Source organism: Miniopterus schreibersii (assembly GCF_964146895.1).
Source record: "Miniopterus schreibersii genome assembly, chromosome: 12".
NCBI lineage: Eukaryota > Metazoa > Chordata > Mammalia > Chiroptera > Miniopteridae > Miniopterus > Miniopterus schreibersii.
In genome coordinates, this window is record NC_138112.1 from 55,756,177 (window position 1) to 55,777,306 (window position 21,130).

At 38.1% G+C, this 21,130-nt stretch overlaps 1 protein-coding gene across 1 annotated transcript; it reads left to right on the forward strand.

The window, feature by feature from the left end:
- Positions 1–1,860: 1,860 nt before the first annotated feature.
- DEPDC7 (DEP domain containing 7) lies at positions 1,861–17,967 on the forward strand. The gene is made up of 9 exons (XM_081153392.1): positions 1,861–2,010; positions 10,112–10,502; positions 12,272–12,399; positions 13,201–13,390; positions 15,708–15,919; positions 16,705–16,847; positions 17,036–17,161; positions 17,257–17,335; positions 17,645–17,967. The coding sequence occupies exons 1-9, from the start codon at positions 1,938–1,940 to the stop codon at positions 17,836–17,838; spliced, it is 1,536 nt and encodes a 511-aa protein (XP_081009518.1). The 5' UTR covers positions 1,861–1,937; the 3' UTR covers positions 17,839–17,967.
- The last annotated feature ends 3,163 nt before the right edge of the window (positions 17,968–21,130 follow it).

The window sequence follows — 21,130 nt, forward strand, 5'->3', positions numbered from 1 at the left end:
GTTGGTCAGCAAGGGAGGAATTTTCCTTCATGTCATAAACTGCCTGAATGTAATACTTGCTAGAGATGAGAGGAATTTTTTATGAGTTTCTTTTAAAAGAGGTTCCTAACCATTCAACTTTAAAAAGTATGAAGCTGATAGTTTTTTAAAGCTCTGTATTTTGATGAGGACAATCAAGACATCTACTCTGTGCCCAACACTACATATACTGAAAAAAATCTGTAAGGTTAAAATATGCTCCTTGCCCTGGACAATTCTCCAATCTTGTTAGATAATCAAGATGTGTTTGCTGAAATAATTAGGTAGTATCTATCTATACAAGGAGGTAGGAGGCCAAATAGTAAGGTACTTGGTAAGTGCCATCAATGGTCAGAGAAGAAATCTATCAGGGTAATCCGGAAATATATGTCCAGTGAAGAAAGTGGGATTTGAGCTAGGCCTCTGGGGTACATATAGTTAGGTAGAGAAGAGGAAATACAGCATTTCAGGTGAGCTAGATATAGCACAAGCTGGTAAAAATTCTTTGATAGGTGATATAAATTATCAAAATGGTCACTGAAGTAACCAACCTTTTCAAAAGACACAATATTGGTTTGTAAAAACTGGTTTTCAGAAATAGGATGAGCTATTTTTTTCTCCCAAGTAGTGAGGATGGACTTGTGTGTTCATGCAGTTATGTAACATGGGGCAGACTAAAGATAACAGGCCTACTGTGTGCTGGAAACTGGTCCTAAATTGTATCTTATCTGTGAGCAGTAACCAATAGAGAAATACAAAGAAAATTCCTTTAGGGTAAGTGAGGCCAGGTTTTACAACCACCAGGGGGAGAGAGCATATTTAAAAAAGGGCTAAGCCGTTGGCAATCTACTAAATCTTAGGAAGAGCCCTTGCCCATTAGACTCAGGCCCCCGGGTCATAGCTTCTTAGTATGTATGCTCCGAAACCACCACGTGTAGAGCTGCTTCCAATAAGCGAAGCAGTGAACTCCCACTTAAATACCATCCTAATTTATAACCTGATCACACAGGCATCCTCCTTCCAAGAAGACATTTCTTATATAGGTACCAAGGGTTTAAAATAATTGCAAAACTCTCAAATTTCAAAACAATGGGCAAATACCTGGCCACTGAATTACTGTTCTCTTAGATCACTCATCCTTTCAGACGTACCCCAATGGAGCCCTGGATCCCCTGGTTTCAACTGCCCACTGACAGTCCGCCCTCCCCTTTCCTCGCTCTCACTCCGTCTCCGTAGCAAACTCCGTCCCTACCCACCTGACCAGATACCTGGGAGGCAGCACCCTCCGGCCGGCCAGACGCCCTCCAGACGCGGCTCCCCTGGGCCAGATAAAGGTTAGTTTGTTCTTTACAGCGAGTCAGTGTGTGAAAAACTAGATGCTCTTGTCACCACGACACAATTTTAAGCACTCATGTTCCAGACCCAGCTACTAAAATGCTGCACATCAGTCCGTGACATCTTCATAAAGAACACCGTGAAGCGGAGCTAGGACTACCGCCGCGTCCCGGGCGAGCGCCGAGGCGCGGCACTGAGTCCGCCGCGGGGGCCCAGGGCTCGTCCACGAGGGAACGCGGGCGGCGCCCGGCGGCCAGAGCCTGCGGGCTCGCCCCACTGCCTGCGCAGCGCCCGCGCGCACTCGCGGCCCCACGCGCCGCGCCGCTGTCTACCTGGCCGTCTCCGCGTCGGCGACCGGCCGCGTCGTCCTCGAGGGCGGGGTCCGCACCGTCTCCTCTCGTGCGGGCCCGCGGCTACTCGCCGCCTCGGCGGGCACGTGACCCGCGGCGCGGGGCGGCCCAGTCCTCGGTCGGGGGCGGGGCCTGGCGGGAGCCCCGCCCCGTCCCGGACCAGTTAACAGGCGGCGGCGGGCTCCCTCTTCACCGCGCAGCGGCCGGAGGAGCTGTGTCCCGCGAGCCACGGCTATGGCCACGGTGCGGGAGAAGGCTGCGGCGCTGAACGTCTCCGCTCTCCACGGCCCGGCGCAGAGGCCCCCTGGTAGGTGCCGCGGCCCTGTCCGCAGAGCGGGCGGTCCCCCGGCGGGCTGGTGAGCGGAGGCTGCCGCTCTCGCGCGGGATACACTTTCTGGATAAGTAATATTTCAGTGAATAGAAGTTTTTGACTTTAATGGTTACATGACATTAGGATAGACGTTGGTGAATTCTGCCACCAGCTTAATCATATCTTTGGGGGCAATTTGCTTAGTATCTTGGTTTCTTTAAATGTCCAAATGAACGGGATCGGATGATCAGTTATAAAATTCCGATTCTAGAGTATCTATAACTCAGTAAATATAGTTAAGATATCCAGATAACACTCGGCTTTTTCTCCCGTTAGATAGGTTACAACTTTTTCTCCTTTCTGAAGCTGCAGTGTGGGGTGTTATAGGAATTGGCTCCCTGACAAAAAGCCTTTCATCTGTAAAATGTTGAGCAGGTGACAGTGGTCAGTGAATTGACTTAGATCAAACGGGTCATCTCGGTAGCTCCAGTCTTGTATTTGACTTATAATTAGTAATGCTCCTTTTAATCTTCAAAAGCTAATAAATTGTGATAAAGAACTACTTTTCATCTGTACTTTTCTAAGAACAATTGTAATATTGACCTATTCTGATCCAATTTAAAGGATTCAGCGAAGTACATGCTACCCAGATTCAGAATTTCTCCTTGTTTTACATTGTGAACCGAAGGAAAATACTTCATCATTTGAGGATTTAAAATCAAATGATATTGGAAATAATCATGAGAAAACTTTAGGCTCACGTTCTGAGTGAAAGAAATCCCCAAATTTTACATGACTAAAAATATAGAATCCTGTCTTCTCCAACAACTGAAATACCAATTCTAGGCTTTGGGCACCTGTGAACTGGTTCTTGGATGTTGTAAGGGAATATGTTTTCAAAATTAAGTAGATGACACTCAGACAGGAGAGGTAAAGTTCTGCTTAGCGGATTTGAACCCAAGGAAAAGACCACTATTCTCTGCACACCAGGTGCAGTGGGTAGAAAAGGGCCCACTGCCTTTTCTCATTTGTTTTGCTTGCTGCAGTCAGAGCCCTAACCTGTTGGCATTTGTTAACCCCTCTTCCACCCTTTAGTTGGCTTGTCACAGTCCCAGGGAGCACAGTAATAGGAGCCTCTGTTCCTGGTTCCTTGCCATTCCCTTTCTGTGTGCTCTGGCAAGCAGCTTTGTACGTTTTTCTACCGATTAGTAACTTCTCCATACCTTAAAGGGGCTGGAATGACCAGGGACCTGATTTATGTAGAAATAAAGTCTGTGTGTTAACTTTCAGCAAGTACTTAGAAGATATTTGTCTTTTATTATAGACAAAAAAGAAAGTGGTATGTTATCCTGTTATCCCTTTATACTGTAACTTAATTCTTTGAATTCACCTGGTGTCACTTTTCCAGGGAGCTCAAAGTACTTCCCATATGCTCTCTCATTAATCTGTATGAATTAAAGCAGTGACCACTGCCTACTTTTGTTGATAGTTCTCTTAACATATTTTTAAATTGTCCTTATTAGTAGAGATTTATTTTACATACTTACCTGCCTGAAACCTTCTTTTCAGAGGTAATCTCAGTCTTCAGCATGACAGCTCTAATACCACATAAAAGGAAACCAAACTTTGGACTACAAACCAACATGCAATAAAAGTTTTGTAATATTGGAATCACTGTACAGGAACTTTTTCCCATTCAGTCACAGCTGTCTAGTTTTAACACCCCAAACACAGTTCTCTACCTTTATCTATTGTCAGGTTTTGGTTAGTATCCAATAAATGAAGTCCTTTTCCTTTGTCTTGACAATTCTGTAAATAATGTTTTAAAACCTCATATAAAAAAATCCTTAAATAAAATTCTCTTAATTAAATCTTAAATGATTTAGGATTTTTATATTATTTTCTGATGAAGAGTTAAATCCTCTGGCATGTATCACATCTTGTCTTTGCATCTGCTAGTGGCCTTTATTTAACTGAATACTGTTCAGAGCTTGACATCATCATCAAGGTGGTATGAATAGGTAAAGAAAGGGCAGACTCTTTGAGGGTAGAGACTGTCCTCTTAGTTCAGAGAAAGGAAGAAGAAAGATACCCTCACCTTTCTTTTTACTTTGTGTGTGTGTGTGTGTAAATGTTTTAATTAGAGGATTCTTAGATAAATCTTTAAAATTTTAGAATAGATTTAGATTTACAAAAAAGTCATGAAGTTAGTACAAAGAGTTCCCATATGCCCTTCACTCAGTTTCCCTTATTAGTATAGTACATTTGTCACAATGAACCAATACTGATACATTATTATTAACTAAGCCCACACTTTACTTAGACTTCCTCAGTTTTTGCCTACTGTCTTTTTTTCTATTCCAGAATACCATCTAGGATATTCCATTACATTGAGTCCATGTCTCATTAGGCTCTTCTAATTGTGACAGTTTCCCCCTTTGTTTTCTGTTAATTGCTGGGTACTGTGCTAGCCACTTTACATATATTGTCTCATATGATCCTCACAGTGACTGAGAGAAGTGTAATTAGCTCTGTTTTGAAACAAAAAAAGTTGGGTAGTTTTCCCAAGATTGCATTATTAGTAAATGATGGCGCTAAGAATAGGACCAGGTCTCTGGGACTCCAAAACCCATGCTTTTGTTTTATATTTTGTATTCACAGAAATTAGCACTGTGCCTACTGTATTAACACAAGCTTCCATGTCTGAACAGTATTTGATCAACCAAAGGTTTTTGAACTTTGGCATTTGCTTTGTTTTGGGGGCTGGCCCTGTGCATTATTGGATGTTTAGCAGCATCCCTGGACCCTCAACCCACTAGGTGCCAGTAGCATCCCCTCTCCTCAGCTTGTGACACAAAAATGTCTCTAGACATTGTCAAATGTCTAGTGGGGAGTAAAATCACCCACTGTGAACCACTGTGTTAAACCTTCTTTAAAATTTTTTAGTAGTTGGTAATAATTTACAACTAACAAGTACTGAATAACCAACTGTATTATGTGAAGCACTCCATAAGGCATTAAAATAATTTGAATCTCTGTAAACTATAAGGAAATTTGAAAGAAATAAGGCACTAGCTCATTGTTCAATTTTTGTAGAAACTGCCTACCATGAGCTATCTGAGTTTTTTGGAGGGGAGGGGGGCAGTTTAATGTCTGAAAATGAAAATAAAATTCTTACATGTTCATTTTTAGCATATTTTAGTCATTATGTATGTATGTTTATATTACATTGGAATCCAATTTTATTTATTGATTGATTTGAGAGAGAGGAAGGGAAAGAGAAATATCAATCTGTTGTTCTACTTATTTATGCATTCATTGGTTGCATCTTTTTAAAAAATTGATTTTAGAGAGGAAGGGGAGAGAGAGAGAAACATCAATGTGAGAGAGAAACATCAATTGGTGCCGCCCCCCCACCACATGCACCCCAACCAGGAATCAAACCCACCACCTTTTGGTATACTGGGTGATGCACCAACCAACTGAGCCACACTGGCCAGGGCTTCTTTTTTTCCTCTTTAATTTATAATTTTTATTGTTGACACTACTGCAGATGTCCCCCTCCTTTGCCCACCTCCCTTAGCCCTGACCACACTATTGTCTGTGTCCATGAGCTATGCCTGTATGTTCTTTAGCTAATCCCTTCACCTTCCTTTATCCAGTCCTCCCACCCACCTCCCCTCTGACATTTCTCAGTCTGTTCCTTGTATTCATTGGTTGCTTCTTGTATGTGCCCTGACCAGGGATCTGACCTGCAACCTTGGCATATTAGAACAATGCTCTAACCAACTGAGCTACCTGGCCAGGGCCATGGGATCCAATTTTATAATGTGTATATTGATCTTCTAAGGAGTTAATATAATCTTACTATTCAAAATTATTATGTGTTTTAGCCCTTAAATAGGTTTTCACAGTAGGACCATAGTTGATGCTGACTGCACAGATCATAGTCAGTGCTGGTTATCCCTTTGTCACTCTTGAGTAAGTGTAATTTCCTGACATGTCTGCCTCATGACTTGATTTTTAGGGAACTATTATGGTAACAGCTTGATTATTTAGTGTGCATTTTTAGAAGCAAAGATGGTTATTTATTATATTACAAATATATATCAGAGCTCAATAATAGAAGTTTAACTTTTTTATTATTGGTAACTTTTTGGTAGACTTCTAATACATAAAAGGGCAGGTCTTTTTTTTTGAAAAACAGCTATCGTTTTCAAGCAAATAAAGATAACACTGCTTGAAAAATGAATGTTAACTAGCCTAGACTTATGTAGTACTTAAAAACGTGTATAATATGTTACAGATCTGGTTTAAAACAATTTCTGAGTTTCTTGATAGGCCACTTTCCAAAATGCTTTTTATCTGATAGGGTCAAATTTTTCATATGCTTCATTTCTTACTATATTGTATCTGGTGTTCAATATCTATATCTAACTGGAAAGGTATAATTTCAGTCTCTGAAATCCTATAATAAGTAGTTTAGGCCTGAAGTCAGCATTAAACATAGTGTTCAACTCTTGTAGCATGAAATGAAGAAACCAACCTAGAGGTAAATCTCTTATACAGGTTGATCACAGCTGGTCTGAAGACTCTTTGATTCTTTGGTCATGATGATTTTAGAGCACACTTGACCAAATGTAAATAAGGAAGCATCAAGATGTAAACAGTGATAAATTTTAAAGAATTTTCCAGCTCATATGCAAGTGAGGTTTGAGGACAAGCTGAAGCTTCAATTCTGGTTGCTTGGCTTACAAAGCATTCATTGTATACTTCTGATCTCTTGAATCCTGTTTAGAAATCACAATAATTCATCTTACTGGACATGTCCTGCTATACCAGTATTCATTTCAGCTATTAGATGGTGATAAATAAGTTTTAAACCAGCATGTGGGGGATCTGTGTTCAACTGGTGAAGTCGGCATTAAAAAAACAGGTTATCCTGGTGTGGGTTTTGGCACATTTACTTGTTAGGTCAAGGGTATATTATGTATTAAAGTATCTGTACGAACATGAGCTAGTTTGGGCCTGTGGGTGGCAATGCTTGAGGGGAAATATTCAGGGTGCAATGGTTGGGAATTAATGGTCAGTGAGAACAGAGGGGACCTGAAAGGGCTGAATTATATAATGCCTGGAGGACTCTGGAAACATTGTGTGGCTCACAGGTGCCTGCTATCCTGCTCTAACCTGTTCTTTAATCTTTTATGCTGTGTTATCCAACCTGCAAAACTTCCTGACTTCCCATATTCAAGCAAGTTAACAGGGAAATTTATCCTTTACCTTTAAATTCCCATGTGCAGATTAGCCTTTTCCATGTCGCTGAGGCTGTGTATCCCTCCCTCTCACCTACTTCATTTGTCTTATTGATCTCAAATTAATAAGTGACTCAGCCTTATCTTTCAGGGTTTGTGTGCCAACCTACTTGTAGCTCAGCTGACTTACGTGTTTCGCCATTAATATTATCACTAACCCAGAAGTCTGTTTCACTGGTACTTAAAAGGCAATCTAATCTCTACAAGATTGAATCTGGCTTATTTTCCTTTCCTGTCTTACCCCTGTGTACTGTAAATAGTATATATTATAGAATTTATGACATCCTGCCTTGTTTTAGGAGTATTAACTACTAAGTTAATAGTAGTTAAGGGTTCACATAGCTTGATTAAGGATTCACAAATCTTAAAGTTGGGTATTTTGTTTCTTTTGATCTCACTGGCTCACTTAAAGCTCTTTCACTTAATCAAATTCTTCAATGAAAGTTAATGCTAAAACTCTCTGGTGGCTTACTTTTTTACTTGAATGTATTGGGATGATAGTGATTGGTGGCTTGCTCTAGTATATTTATATTTAAGTACTAGGAAAAGCTAGTATATATTTACTACCTATGAAACAGGGCAAGTTTGTTTAATTCACTGAGCCTTAATTGCCTCAAAATAGGGTATTAATAACTATTTCAGAGGAGTTTATCAGGATTAAATGGGAGAAGGCAGAGTTTGTCATACTGTGAATACTAAATGTTAGCTATTAATAATACAATGAAGATATGAAAAAGACTAAAGAGCAGACATTAAGTTCATTTAAATCTTCACTATAATCTCTGGTAGTTTAGGAAGTTAAGCATAGTAATGGCTAACACTCCTTCTGTTTAGTCATTGTGACTGGAAACAGTACAGCTGTTCCTGAGTTCTGGACCTATTTTGAAATTCCATCAAATGCCTGATTCTGGCTCTATTCAGTAGAGACTAAATAGTGTACCAGTAGTAAATCTAGTTCCAGTTAGATTTATCTAGTTGATTCTCTATAATTTCATTCTTAAAACTGCTCACATGATATTTGGAAAACTGGCATCATTTTTTCCCCTTCTTTGTTTATTAATAGATTATGAAGTATCTTGAATTTTAAAATAGAATTTTGATAATTAAAAACAATTAATGATTATTTTAAAATAACACCATAATAATGACTAGATAGTAAATTGCCCATCAGCTTTTGGTATTGGAAACCTACAAATAAACAGTAAAGGGCTTTATGTATATGTGTATGCCAGTAAATTTTCATAGTAAAGATGTTAACAATGCCTGCCCAGGCATGGCTCAGCAGTTGAGAGTCGACCTGGGATCCAGGCGATCAGGGTTTGATTCCCGGTCAGGGCACATGCCTGGTTGTGGGCTTGATCAGTGACTCTCTCATCATTGATGTTTCTGTCTCTCTCTCTCTCCCTCTCCTTTCCTCTCTCGGAAATCAATAAAGATATATTAAAAAAAAAAAAGTTAACATTGCTAGTAGCTACAAAATTATAGTGTAATGGTTCGCTACACTCATTATATTAATTGCAACACAAAAGCTGAATTCCAAATGACCCACTTAAAATTTATGACTCTAGTGCATTAAGTGGAATTTTAATATCCTTCAGGAACTTATCTTTGCTTTCACCTTATATATTCTGTTTTATCTAAGAAGGCAGGAAGGTAATTTCCAGTAGTAGTTTCAATTATAATTCTCCATATTCCTTACTGTTGTACTGATGCATATTGTTTTCCTTTTTAAACTCCCTTAAGGGAAGTTTTCAACTTCTCTGTTAAAATATCCTAAAAATAAAGGAAGTTTGATAAATGCTTTAAAATTATATAGGACATGAGCCAAATCCCAGTACCATGTCTTATAATGTCTGGAATTACACTTATCCTCTGTAAATCTGTTTTCCATCTTTCAAAAAGAGGTATCTCCCTCATAAGGTTGCTATGAAGACTAGATCATTTATGCAAGGCCCTTAATAGAGTTCCTTGCACATAACTGGTAACTGCCATAAGGTCCTACTTGATCTGCAAACTCTTACCTCCACTCCTCTCTGATCTCACTTCCTACTGTTCTCTCCCTTGGTCACCCACTCAGGCCATGCTGGCCCTCTTCCTCTTCTCAAGGCCTTTGCTCTCTCTGTTCTCTCTGCTCTTCCCCCAGATATCTGCACAGCTTGCTTCCTGGTTTTTAAATGGTGCCCAGAAACTCAGTCTTCTGCTCAGATATCACATTGTTAGAGAGCTGTTTCCTGACGTCCATCTAAAATAGCCTTCTCTTCCTTACCTAGCTTTAGTTTTCGTCTTAGAATTGATTTAACACATTTGTATTATCTGTACCTCCCCATAAAGTATGGCTATGAGAACAAGGACTTTATTTTGCTCACTGTTGTATCCTAGTAGATAGGACAGTGTTTAGCATATAGTAGGCACTAAATTTTTTGATGACTTGTTACTAATAACTTAATATTTCAGTAACAAGCTGACCCCATAATTATTCCTTATTAATAACTTGGGAAATTGCCACTCTTTGCTTTTTTTTTTTTTTAAATATATCTTTATTGATTTCAGAGAGAGGAAAGGAGAGGGAGAGAGAGAGACAGAAACATCAATGATGAGTCATTGATCGGCTGCCTAGCCTGCGCAACCCGGGCATGTGCCCTGACCGGGAATCGAACCCCAATTGCCTGGATCCTAGGTCGACGCTCAACCGCTGAGCCATGCCCGGCCAGGCGCCACTCTTTGCTTAAGGATTGCTTAGACCTTATCACAAATGAATAAAGCTACTCTGATTTTTTCCATTCCAGGTTTCAGTGTGGCCCAGAAACCATTTGGAGCCACATATGTATGGAGCAGCATTATAAACACTCTTCAAACACAAGTGGAGGTGAAAAAACGAAGGCACCACTTAAAAAGACATAATGATTGCTTTGTTGGTTCGGAAGCAGTTGATGTCATTTTTTCTCACCTAATTCAGAATAAATATTTTGGTGATGTAGATATTCCTCGGGCCAAAGTGGTAAGAGTGTGTCAAGCACTTATGGACTACAAAGTATTTGAAGCAGTTCCAACCAAAGTCTTTAGAAAAGACAAAAAACCTATGTTTGAAGATAGTAGTTGCAGCCTTTATAGATTCACAACAATACCCAACCAAGACAGTCAATTTGGCAAAGAGAATAAACTACATTCACCTTCCAGGTTAGTATATAATGTAAGATCATCATGGGATATTGGCAGGATTTTGTCTACTTTTTAATGAGATGCTCACTGGCTTTATGTTCCTTTTGAATTAGCAAATTAGGCAAAAATCTGAATCTGTGGATAAATTTGATAGAGTTACCTTTTGTTTTTTCAGTATCTCTTAGAATTCTTGTTTGTTTCTGCTAAATATAAAATATGAACAATCAACAAACTTTGATTTTTCTGCTTCAGGTTACAATTATAGTGTAAAAAATGTTAGAGAGTTTATACAGAGCGGTATGAGAACAGAGAAGGTGAGGGCAGGCAGGTAGGGTATCACTAAACTCCACAAAATGGCAGAATGTGGGAGCCAGAATGCACATGACCCATGAAGGAGTTTGTGCTTGATCATACGTTTGGAGAGGCCACAGAAAGATGAGACTGCATTTTAGAAAGGACGCCCTGCAGCTGTGTGGTCAGCCTGATAGGAAGAGCTAGCTCGGAATCTTTTGCAGTGTCGCCGTCTACACGTGAGGGTGAGGCAAGCAGCGTGGTGAAGAGGAGGGGGTCATTTAAGGGAGAACATGGGACAGACTGTACAGCCCAGTGACTGAAGTGAATGTAGGTGAGGAGTGCATAATGAACCGAGTTATTTGTTATAAAAAAACAACCTTTTCCCTTTTATTCCCCTCAGCTAAACTGTGTCAAGGTAACTGAAGCTCTTATAATTCAGAACTGACACAAGTCAGAGTTTTAGTGTACTGACTTTCAAATATTTAAAAATTCTTATATTTAAAACATAAAAATTTACCACTACATGTAGGAAGGAAATATGAGGATAAGGTAGGGCACAGTCAGCACTTTCCAGATACAGGTCCACAGGCTTTATCTGAAACCCCTGGTTCCTGACTGATGGGTCTAATAGTTTGGAGCTTTGGAGATTTTAGAGGAGTATTTTATACATATATATTAGATAATACCCCTAGAGGTCTAGTACAGCATCTAGCAGTCAACCTATTAATATTTTTTCGGTAAGCAAAATACTCATACTAACTGTGATAAATAAAAGCTATGATAGTCTCAAGAGAGGTTTTGTCATATGAGTTCTGAGTAAACTTAAGATTTTTTCTAAGCTTTCTGGGTTTCAGAATTGTGGACAAAGGATTGTAGATCTGCATTTGGAAAATGATTAGCACTGTCTATCAAAGAATGCCCCAGAAATAGAGGTAACTGATAAAAACATTAAGCATAATGAAGTTTGTTTTAAAATTCAGACTAAAATTTTAATCATTGAATTACTTAAATATAAATGTTCAAAGGAGAATTTAGAGTATGTATATTTAGGCTTGATAAAAAAGGTGGGATTTTGCTTTTTATTCTATTCTTAGAATTTGCATTGTTGTGGGTTTTTTTGTTTTGTTAATCCTTGCCTGAGGATATTTTTTCCATTGCTTTTCAGAGAAAGTAGAAGGTAGGGAGGAAGGGGGAGAGAGAGAGAACCATTGATGTGAGATAGTCACATCGACTGGTTGCCTCTTGCACGAGCCCTGACCAGGGGTGGGGAGCAAACCTGCAACCCAGGTACGTGCCCTTGACCAGGAATCGAACCCACAGCCCTTCGGTATGTGGGCTGACACTCTAACCACTGAGTCACACAGACTAGGGTGCATTTGTTGTGGTTTTGCTCTGAAACACAGAAACTTTCTAGAAACTCTTGGCTCTCGCATACTAAAATATTTCTGTGGGCTTACTAATAAACATGAATTTATGAAATAAATTCATTTTAGGTATACAGATGCATTATTTAAGTCATCTGATATCAAATCGGCAAGTTTAGAGGATCTGTGGGAAAATCTGAGTTTAAAGCCTGCTAACTCCCCTCATGTAAATGTATCTGCAACTTTGTCTCCACAAGGTAAGCTAAAGAGGGTACAAGTAAGAAACAGAAGATTAACTTCAAATAAAGTTATTTAAAAATGTTTCAATCGTAACCTTTTTAGAATTTAAATATTCAAAGCACAAAGAAAGAGCACACTGTGTATTAAAACCGTTTATATTAAGTTTTAACAGAGGTCTATTATCTTTAACAAATAGATCAGTGTTGCAATTCTTGAACACTGACTTTTGTCCTATCAGCTGGCAGAGGTTCAAATCTGAAATGTTTTGCATGCAAATTTTTATTTAAAATATGCCCTCAGATATTTTTTCCCTAAGATTTTATTAGTTTAAATAAAAATTTGAAAGTTACATTAAAATAGTAACAGAATTCTTATGTTCTGCCTTGTCAGTAGCAGTGGAATAGAGTTTAATGACTGATTTCCACCTTCCCTCCCCCATCCTTGGGGTGGAAACCCTGATGGAATAATCTGCAACCAAGGGTTTCAAACCAGTTTTCAGACTGAATGAATCATTCTTTCTTCCAAAGTCCTTATTAACATGTTATATGACTTGATTTCTTATCTCTGCCATATAGCTTTTTATAGTACAAGAATGAAAAGAATTCCTGTTGTCCAAAGTCTGTTCTCCTACACTTTAAACAAATCTCGAATTGTTTTAAGAAACTACTTCTCATAAAGTTGACTATTTCTCTTTGTCTCTCTTTTTTTTTTTTTTTTTGCGCCACAAATTTACTAGCTTAGACCTGCCTAGACAAATACTACAGTGAACATTTAGTAACTATTGCTACTTTTCACCCCATCATTTTTTCCCTGTGTAGTTATTAATGAAGTATGGCAAGAAGAAACAATTGCACGTCTACTACAACTTGTAGACCTTCCACTTCTTGACTCCTTACTCAAACAGCAAGAAGTTTTACCTAAAGTTCCTCAACCTAAGAGGCAGCCTGACTTGGTCAACAACAGTAACTATCTGGATCGAGGGATTCTCAAAGCTTATGGTGACTCTCAGTATGTGGAAATATATGTATATAATAATTTGAGTGTGCTTGTAGGGTGATTATAGCTAGTTTTAAGATAACCTTTTTAATTCTTCTATCCATAGAATCAGATATGCATGGGAAGTTGATATTATCAGTATTTGAGAAAGTAAAGAACAAAATCACCATCGTCAAAATTAGAAAAAGAGGTTTATATTTCATTATTTTTCATATTCATTTTTGTTTCACATATAACTTACTTGTACATCAAGTGAAGAAAATGATTATGCTCTATCTTCTTATCTTTGTTAAAATGTAGGTCTGGTTTCTTAGGGCTATCTGGTCTTCAAAAAAACCTGGAAAAAATGAACAGATTTGGCAAATTCTTAGAATCCTTTGACCACATATGCTTTAAAAATTTTTTTTTTAAATTTATTGATTTTAGAGAAGAAGGGGGAGAGAAAGAGGTTTGTTGTTCCATTTATTTATGCATTCATTGGTTGATTCTCATATGTGCCCTGACCAGGGATCAAACCTGAAACCTTGGTGTATTGGGACGATGCTCTAACCAACTGAGCTACCTGGCCAGGGCTCCACATATGCTTTTATATGCCTCTAGAATAGTGTTAAATATGTATTTTTAAGTTAACTAGTTTTATTAAAGAAATATAATGAAAGTAACTCTTGTTCTCACCTCTGACTACCATTCTCCTGAATATAAATCTTAAGGTTTAAAGGCTTAAATTAACTTCAAGAACTAAGGGAATTATGATTTCTTTTTTCCTTAAGGAAGAGTGCTATATTCCTTATAACTTTGAAGCTCCTCTCCTAAATAAAATTATTAAAGGTTAAAATCTTGTAGTTTTAATTATTTTGCCTTAGCAGATAGTGTTCTAGCACAGAGAGATGGAAATGTTAGAAATACAACTTACATGTTTAGTACTTCGCCAGCTCTACATTCCAATGAACTGTTTTATTATTTTTATTTTTTAATTGGTTTTTTAATCCTCACCAGAGGATATATTTTCCATTACTTTTCAGAGAGAGTGGAAGGGAGAGAGAAAGAGAAAGAAATCATCAATGTGAGAGAAACATCAATTGGTTGCCTCCCGCATGTGCCCCAACCAGGGCTAGGGATCCAGCCTGCAACCAAGGTATATGCCCTTGACCAGAATTGAACCCAGGACCCTCCAGTCCATGGGCTGATGCTCTAACCACTGAGCCAAACTGGCTAGGGTTCCAATGAACTATTAATAAACAGCTGAATGTCTAAAGATAGCTTAAAACCTTATGTGAAAAAGTTAATCCCAACTTACTAGTTATTGAACTCTGCATGTATAATAGGAAGTTTATTATTCTACAGGAATTTTAATTACATTTCTGTAATCTAACGTAACGTGAAAACATTATTACCTTAAAATTTAAATACAGAATCAGAAATTGTGCTAGAAGTAACCTTAAAGATCATCTAGCTGCATCTTTGCCCAGAGAGGTGAAGTGACCTGCCCACCATAATGCACCTGGGTGGTAGATTAGTTGTTAACCTGAGTCTATAGCAGCAGAGTACAGGAATATTTTTAAAATCTATATATATTAACAAATGAAATATTAAAAGTCATTTTATGGGGGAGAGATTAACCAAAGAATTTATATGCATATATGCACAACCCAAGGACATGGACAATGGTGGGGAGAGAGACTGGGAAGGGGTTTGGGATGGGTTGGAACGGGTCATTGGGGAGAAAAAGGGGTATCTGTAATATTTTAAACAAAAATAAACATAAACAAACAAACAAAGTTATTTTATGTCTTGAAATATACAGCATTTTTCTTGTTACTCAGCTGGTATTTTATTAGAAATGGTAATAAATATTTAATTATTCTGAAACCTTATCATATCTTCCTCTATTCTCTCCTAGCCAAAGTGAGAGATGACAGATCATATGTAGAGCTCTGAAGGAACACTATATTAGAAAAATAGTGGTCTAGGAGTCAGATCTGGGATCTAGTCCTGCCTTGGACCTTGAGCAAGTAATTTAGAGTTTCTGTGCCTGCACTGTAAATGTGAATAAAGTTTGAATTTTGATGTCCTTTTCAGCTCTGTATTATTCTGGATAGCTTCCATTTTCACTTTTTTAAAAAGTAAGAAAAAGAAGACATATAATAAGCCAACCTTTTTAATCTGTGATACATGATCTAGCTATATATTAAAAAGAATCACACATATCTTTATCTAAGTGTGTAGAAATTTACCCTGGTGGCAAACTTTGAATAGCTAATAAGTTGGATACTGTGTGTCTATTTGTTACTCTTCACTTTTTAAAATACTTCTTTTTTTCCTCCCATAGGGAAGATGAGTGGCTCTCTGCAGCAACTGATTGCTTGGAATACCTTCCAGACCAAATGGTGGTGGACATAAGCAGAAACTTTCCTGAAGAACCAGATAGAATAGACTTAGTGAAAGAACTTCTTTTTAATGCCATTGGCAAATATTACAGTAGTAGGGAACCTCTATTAAATCACTTATGTGATGTTCATAATGGAATTGCAGAGCTCTTAGGTAAGTAAGATCTTACTGGATACTAGAATTTGTCTTTTGGATGAAACAAGAAAATGTTAATTGTCCTCAAAATTCAAAATTAATCAGAATGGTACAACTTCAAGCTGGGAGTGGATATGGATTGCATGTTTTTTTCAAAAACGTCTAGGGATAATTTGGAAAGAGGCTCTGAAAGTTATAAGCTCTGAATAAAAAAAAAAGTTATAAGTTCTAAATAAGCTCTGAAGTTAGCTCTAACTTCTGGTGGCCACAGAAGAATGTTGCTCTCATTCACTGGAAGCTTATTGAACAGAGAGTAGCAGTTCTCTTCTTTAGACAGCAACACCATTACCACCACCATTCCCCTTCAGTCTTCAAAATGGCAGGCACTCTGCTTTGTCCCTCTACAAGTGAGCCAGACTGTTTCACCTGGTCTGTTGAAAACAAATTGGCAGGTTCAGAGAATGCTATTTTTCTCAGGTAACATCAGTACTGTACATATAGTGTGCCCTCAGAATGTACTGAATTGTTTGAAACAGGCTGGAAATTTATGTATAAAGCCGAGTTAGATTTAACATCCTAAGATGATTATATTGACAAGGACTTGGGTATTAGTTGCCAATCTGAGAATCAGCTTCCTTGATGGTATTGGTCATTCATTGGAAATCCTAGTCTTTTTGGTTTGCTTTTGAAAATTGTTTTGAGTAAATTTACTGTTTAGCTTAAGCTTTAATTTGAATACTATTCCCTTTAATATAGTCATATTTGGTCAAAATTAAAAGCACTTTTTTTCCTTTTGGCTCAAGTGAATGGGAAGACTGAAATAGCATTAGAAGCTACTCAGCTCTTTCTAAAGCTTCTGGATTCTCAAAATAGAGAAGAATTTAGAAGACTACTGTATTTCATGGCTGTTGCAGCACATCCTTCTGAATTTAAATTACAGAAAGAAGTAAGTCTTTTGTGTAAAATGTTAATTGTAGTCAGTATCCTTAATGCTTATAGGACCCACGTGTCACATTATTCCATCATCGGCATCAAGTATGCTGAAATGGATAATAGCTATTATTATTTAACATTGCCTTTTATATTGAACTTTTAAATATATGCCATTAGGTATGTTTTGTTTTATTTTTATAGTGTGACAACCGGATGGCTGTGAAAAGGATATTCTCAAAAGCTATTGTTGACAATAAAAATTTATCTAAAGGCAAAACTGATCTTCTGGTACTCTTTTTAATGGATTATCAAAAAGATGTTTTTAAGGTAAAACTCTGAAAGTAGTTAATTTGGGCTTATGTAGATTAAAATGCATTTGAATAATGTCCAATATCCCCCCCCCTTTTTTTTTTTTTTTTAAGATTCCTGGAACTCTACATAAAATTGTCAGTGTTAAGCTCATGGCCATTCAGAAGGGAAGAGATCCAAACACAGACACAGGTAATCTGAGAAATATTATTTTCATGGTCTTCCAAAGATAAATCCCTACTATTTATTTGAAAGTGTTTTGCTATAAGTAGTTGTAGTTAATTTCAACTAAACTTTAGACAGTCTCCTCACACTTACCAAAGAGCCTCCTTATGCTCAAATGCAGCCTGACCAGGGTTAGAAAGTCAGCAGTGCTTAGTATCTTCAGTGCATTTTACAAAATGTGGAATAAAAATATAAAAATAAAAATACTGCTTGATTTTTATAGTTAAATCTGAAGAATAGATTCATTAACTGAACTTTGTACTTTGAATATTTAAGGATATACTTTTTGCCAGAGAATTGATCAAAGTGATTATTCAGACCACATACAGAAGACAACCAAGGATGAGCTACTGAATTTATTAAAAACTATTGATAAGGACCCAAAACTGTCTGCCAAAGAGAAGAAAAAATTGCTAGGTCAGTTCTATAAGTGTCACCCAAACATCTTTATTGAGTATTTTGGAGACTGAGTTTCTAATGTCTATATATAACTTTTGTATTTTAAGAATCATGTATCCTCAAGACCCAATCACATTTGTAATTTTGAATGTTCTTCTAAATATGAAACTGTACTTAATAAAACTTTTTTTGTATAACCTTTTATGTCTGGAACTGAGTTATTAGATGGTGTATTGCTGTTAAGTACTGATCTCTCTTAGGTGAGTTGATTTATAATTATTGTGTACAATACTTTATAGAACATCATAGGAATTTAAATGATATGACATTGTAGTGTTTACATAAGAAAGTATTAAACAGTAAGGATATACATAATTACAAGTTAACAGGAATGTGGTTTGTACTTTAAGAGGTACTCCTTAAAGATACAAGATTTGATAAAGTGAATTTGCTAATTACCATAAACTGTAAACAAGTCAGAAATTGAACTTTCCTACTGCTTTTGAAAACTTCAACATCTTTTAAAGCTTATTGTGGAAAATTTCAAACATATATAAAAAATAGGGAGCCCGGCCAGTGATGCTCAGTGGTTGAGCATTGACCTAGGATCCAGGAGATCCAGGTTTGATTCCAGGTGGGGGGGGGGGCATGCAGGAGGCAGCCGATCAATGACTCTCATCACTGATGTTTCTCTCTCTCTCTCTCTCCCTTCCTCTCTCTGAAATCAATAAAAATATATTTTAAAAATAAAATGGAGAGAATAGGATACTGAACTCCCACATACTTATCCAGTTTCAACAGCTCATGGTCAGTCTTGTTTCATTTACACCCCCACCCATTCCTTGGTCCCACCCCAGCAAATTTCAGACACATCACTTCATCTATAAATTTCAGTGTTTGGCTAAAAGTTAAGGACATTAAAAATATAACCACAATATTATCACACACAGACCCACAATTCCATAATATCATTAAATGTGCAGTGTTCAAATTTTCTGATCTTAAATGATTTTGATAGTTTATTGAAATAGGGATCCAAATAAGGTCCATAGTTGCAATTGGTTAATGTGCTTAAGTCTCTTTTAGTCTATAGGTTCTCTTTACTCTTCCTCCTCCTCTCCTTCGCACATCTCCCTCTCTCCCCCTCTCAGCTTGGTCACTTGTTCATATCTATATTTCTTGGCCATTAGAGCTAAAGTCTTCAACAACTTTTTATCCACAGTACTGATTATTTTGCAACTACTGCACTGTCAAGATATATTTGGTAAATACACAATATAATACAATACTATTTGAAATTGTTCAACCTGATAATAAAACCAAAAGATTACAATGAGAATGAATTTCATCTATTTAAACTTAGACTTTTAATGAAAGGTAGGGAAAATTAAAATGATGCACCAATATGCTAGCATGTCAATAAATCTTTTATTTTCTAAGATATAACTGATAGTCTTTACCTGGGAGAAAGTTAAGGACTCATATCTATAATATACCCATGATACCAATTCTAATAAAGCAGGGAATAACTTCACATCAGTTTTTTGTTGTGTGCATAGGCAAGAAGGGAAGGCAGCTTTCTTTACAATGAAGTGACAGAAGATAGTTGGCTTAAGATTTAAGTGTGAGGAAGTTTTCAGAAACTACTGAAAGTGGTGAGACCATAGCTGGCAGCGCAACTGCATGTGTACTATCTGATTTGCAACCTTTATTTTGCACATAATCAAATAGTATGATTATTTGCCAACCAAAACTAATGCCTCTCTCTCCTTTAGCAATGAAGAGCTAAATGCCTAATTATATTCACGGTCCTAGAAGGAACAGCATTCTAATAATGACAATTTCATGGAAAATCTAGTAAACCCAGAGTCTACCTCACACTTCAAAAGCAAGAACAGGATCACGTTGTCAGAAAAATCGGTCATGTTTACTATCAGTGCTGTCAGTGTTCCCCTGAAAGCCTTGGGCAACCCTCCTGTATCACTAGAACTGTGAATCCTGTTTGTTGTGTGCCCTCTGTCACTCATCTATGATGTCCTCCTGGGGACCCATCCCCACTTATACCCCTGATTCATAAGTGTCTGTGAGCCTCACCACCAACCTAGCTGAGACACAGCTAAGCACTGATCCTAGGACAGCCTACCTGTAGGCGAATGAGACTGATTCTGCACAAAAATCAGCTTGGGCAATCAAATTCTGTATAGAAAAATCTAAACTATGAGGGAGTAACAACAAAGCACATGGAGAAACCAGTCTGTAGTGTAGTGAGGGGAGTGAAGTAGCCTGTGGAGAAAAGCAGGGAGGTGATGAGAGCTGATCTCTGAAGCAGCTGCCGGCTTCCTGTTCCCAAACCCTACGTAGCCTTGCAGTGAACGTCCTTTACCTTGAGGTAACCTGAGCTTCCAGTCCTTGTAGCCAAAACTGAAATGCGTGTCAGTGTTTTTAATATTTGAAGGAAACAATTCAAAATATATCAAAAGGTTACGAGGCATTCCAAATCAAATCAGTGGTGTTTGGTATCGTCACAATGTCTCCACGTGTGAAAATTGTTTATATTAACCCAAGGAAGGCAGGGAGCCTGGAGGTAGGGGGTAGATCTTGCTAGGGAAGGGATTCTAGCCTGCATCTTAGCAGCACCTAGAGAGCTTACAAATTCTTGCCTGGCACCCCCCCCCCAGTTTTGGATGATAGTTTTAGAATACCCCCAAAAGATACTAAGGTGTAGTCAGGGTTGAGAACCACTAATCTAGACTCTATGGTACATCAGGCTGGACTCAGAAGTGAGCACTAAATGTTTTCTTTCTGAATCTCAGTTCCAGTTAGTTGAGTATCTTAAGGGTATTTTCCTCCTAAAGTGAATCCTCATCTGAGAACGTGTGTGTATTTAGGGGAAAACAATGTGCTGGTCAGTGAATGGCTTGAGGGCGTTGTATTGCACTCTCGGCCTTCATTATTTTAGGGATAACTGCCCACCTGTGACCTATTCAGACGCGGTGTTCGAAAGCACCCATTCCGCTCCATCTTGTTTTCTAGTCATTTAAATACGTTCATAAGCTACAGGTAGATGATTATTACCTTCATTCACTTTGTTGAAGGCATACACGATTTATGCTCAGTCTTACAGCATTTTTACCAATGAACAGTGAAGCGTCACGTACCTTTTACTTTTTAAGATGAGGCACAAAAGCTACTTCTGTTCGTGTTCTCTACCTTACTGTAGCTGAGAAAAGCATGGCTTCCTTGGAACAGCCCCGAGGCAGTCAGGAGACAGTCAGGGCCCCCCCCCCCCCCCCCCCCCCCCCCCCCGTCTGGGCCCGACGAACACGAGGCTGCAAACCCGGCTTGTCCGATGGAGAGCTGTCC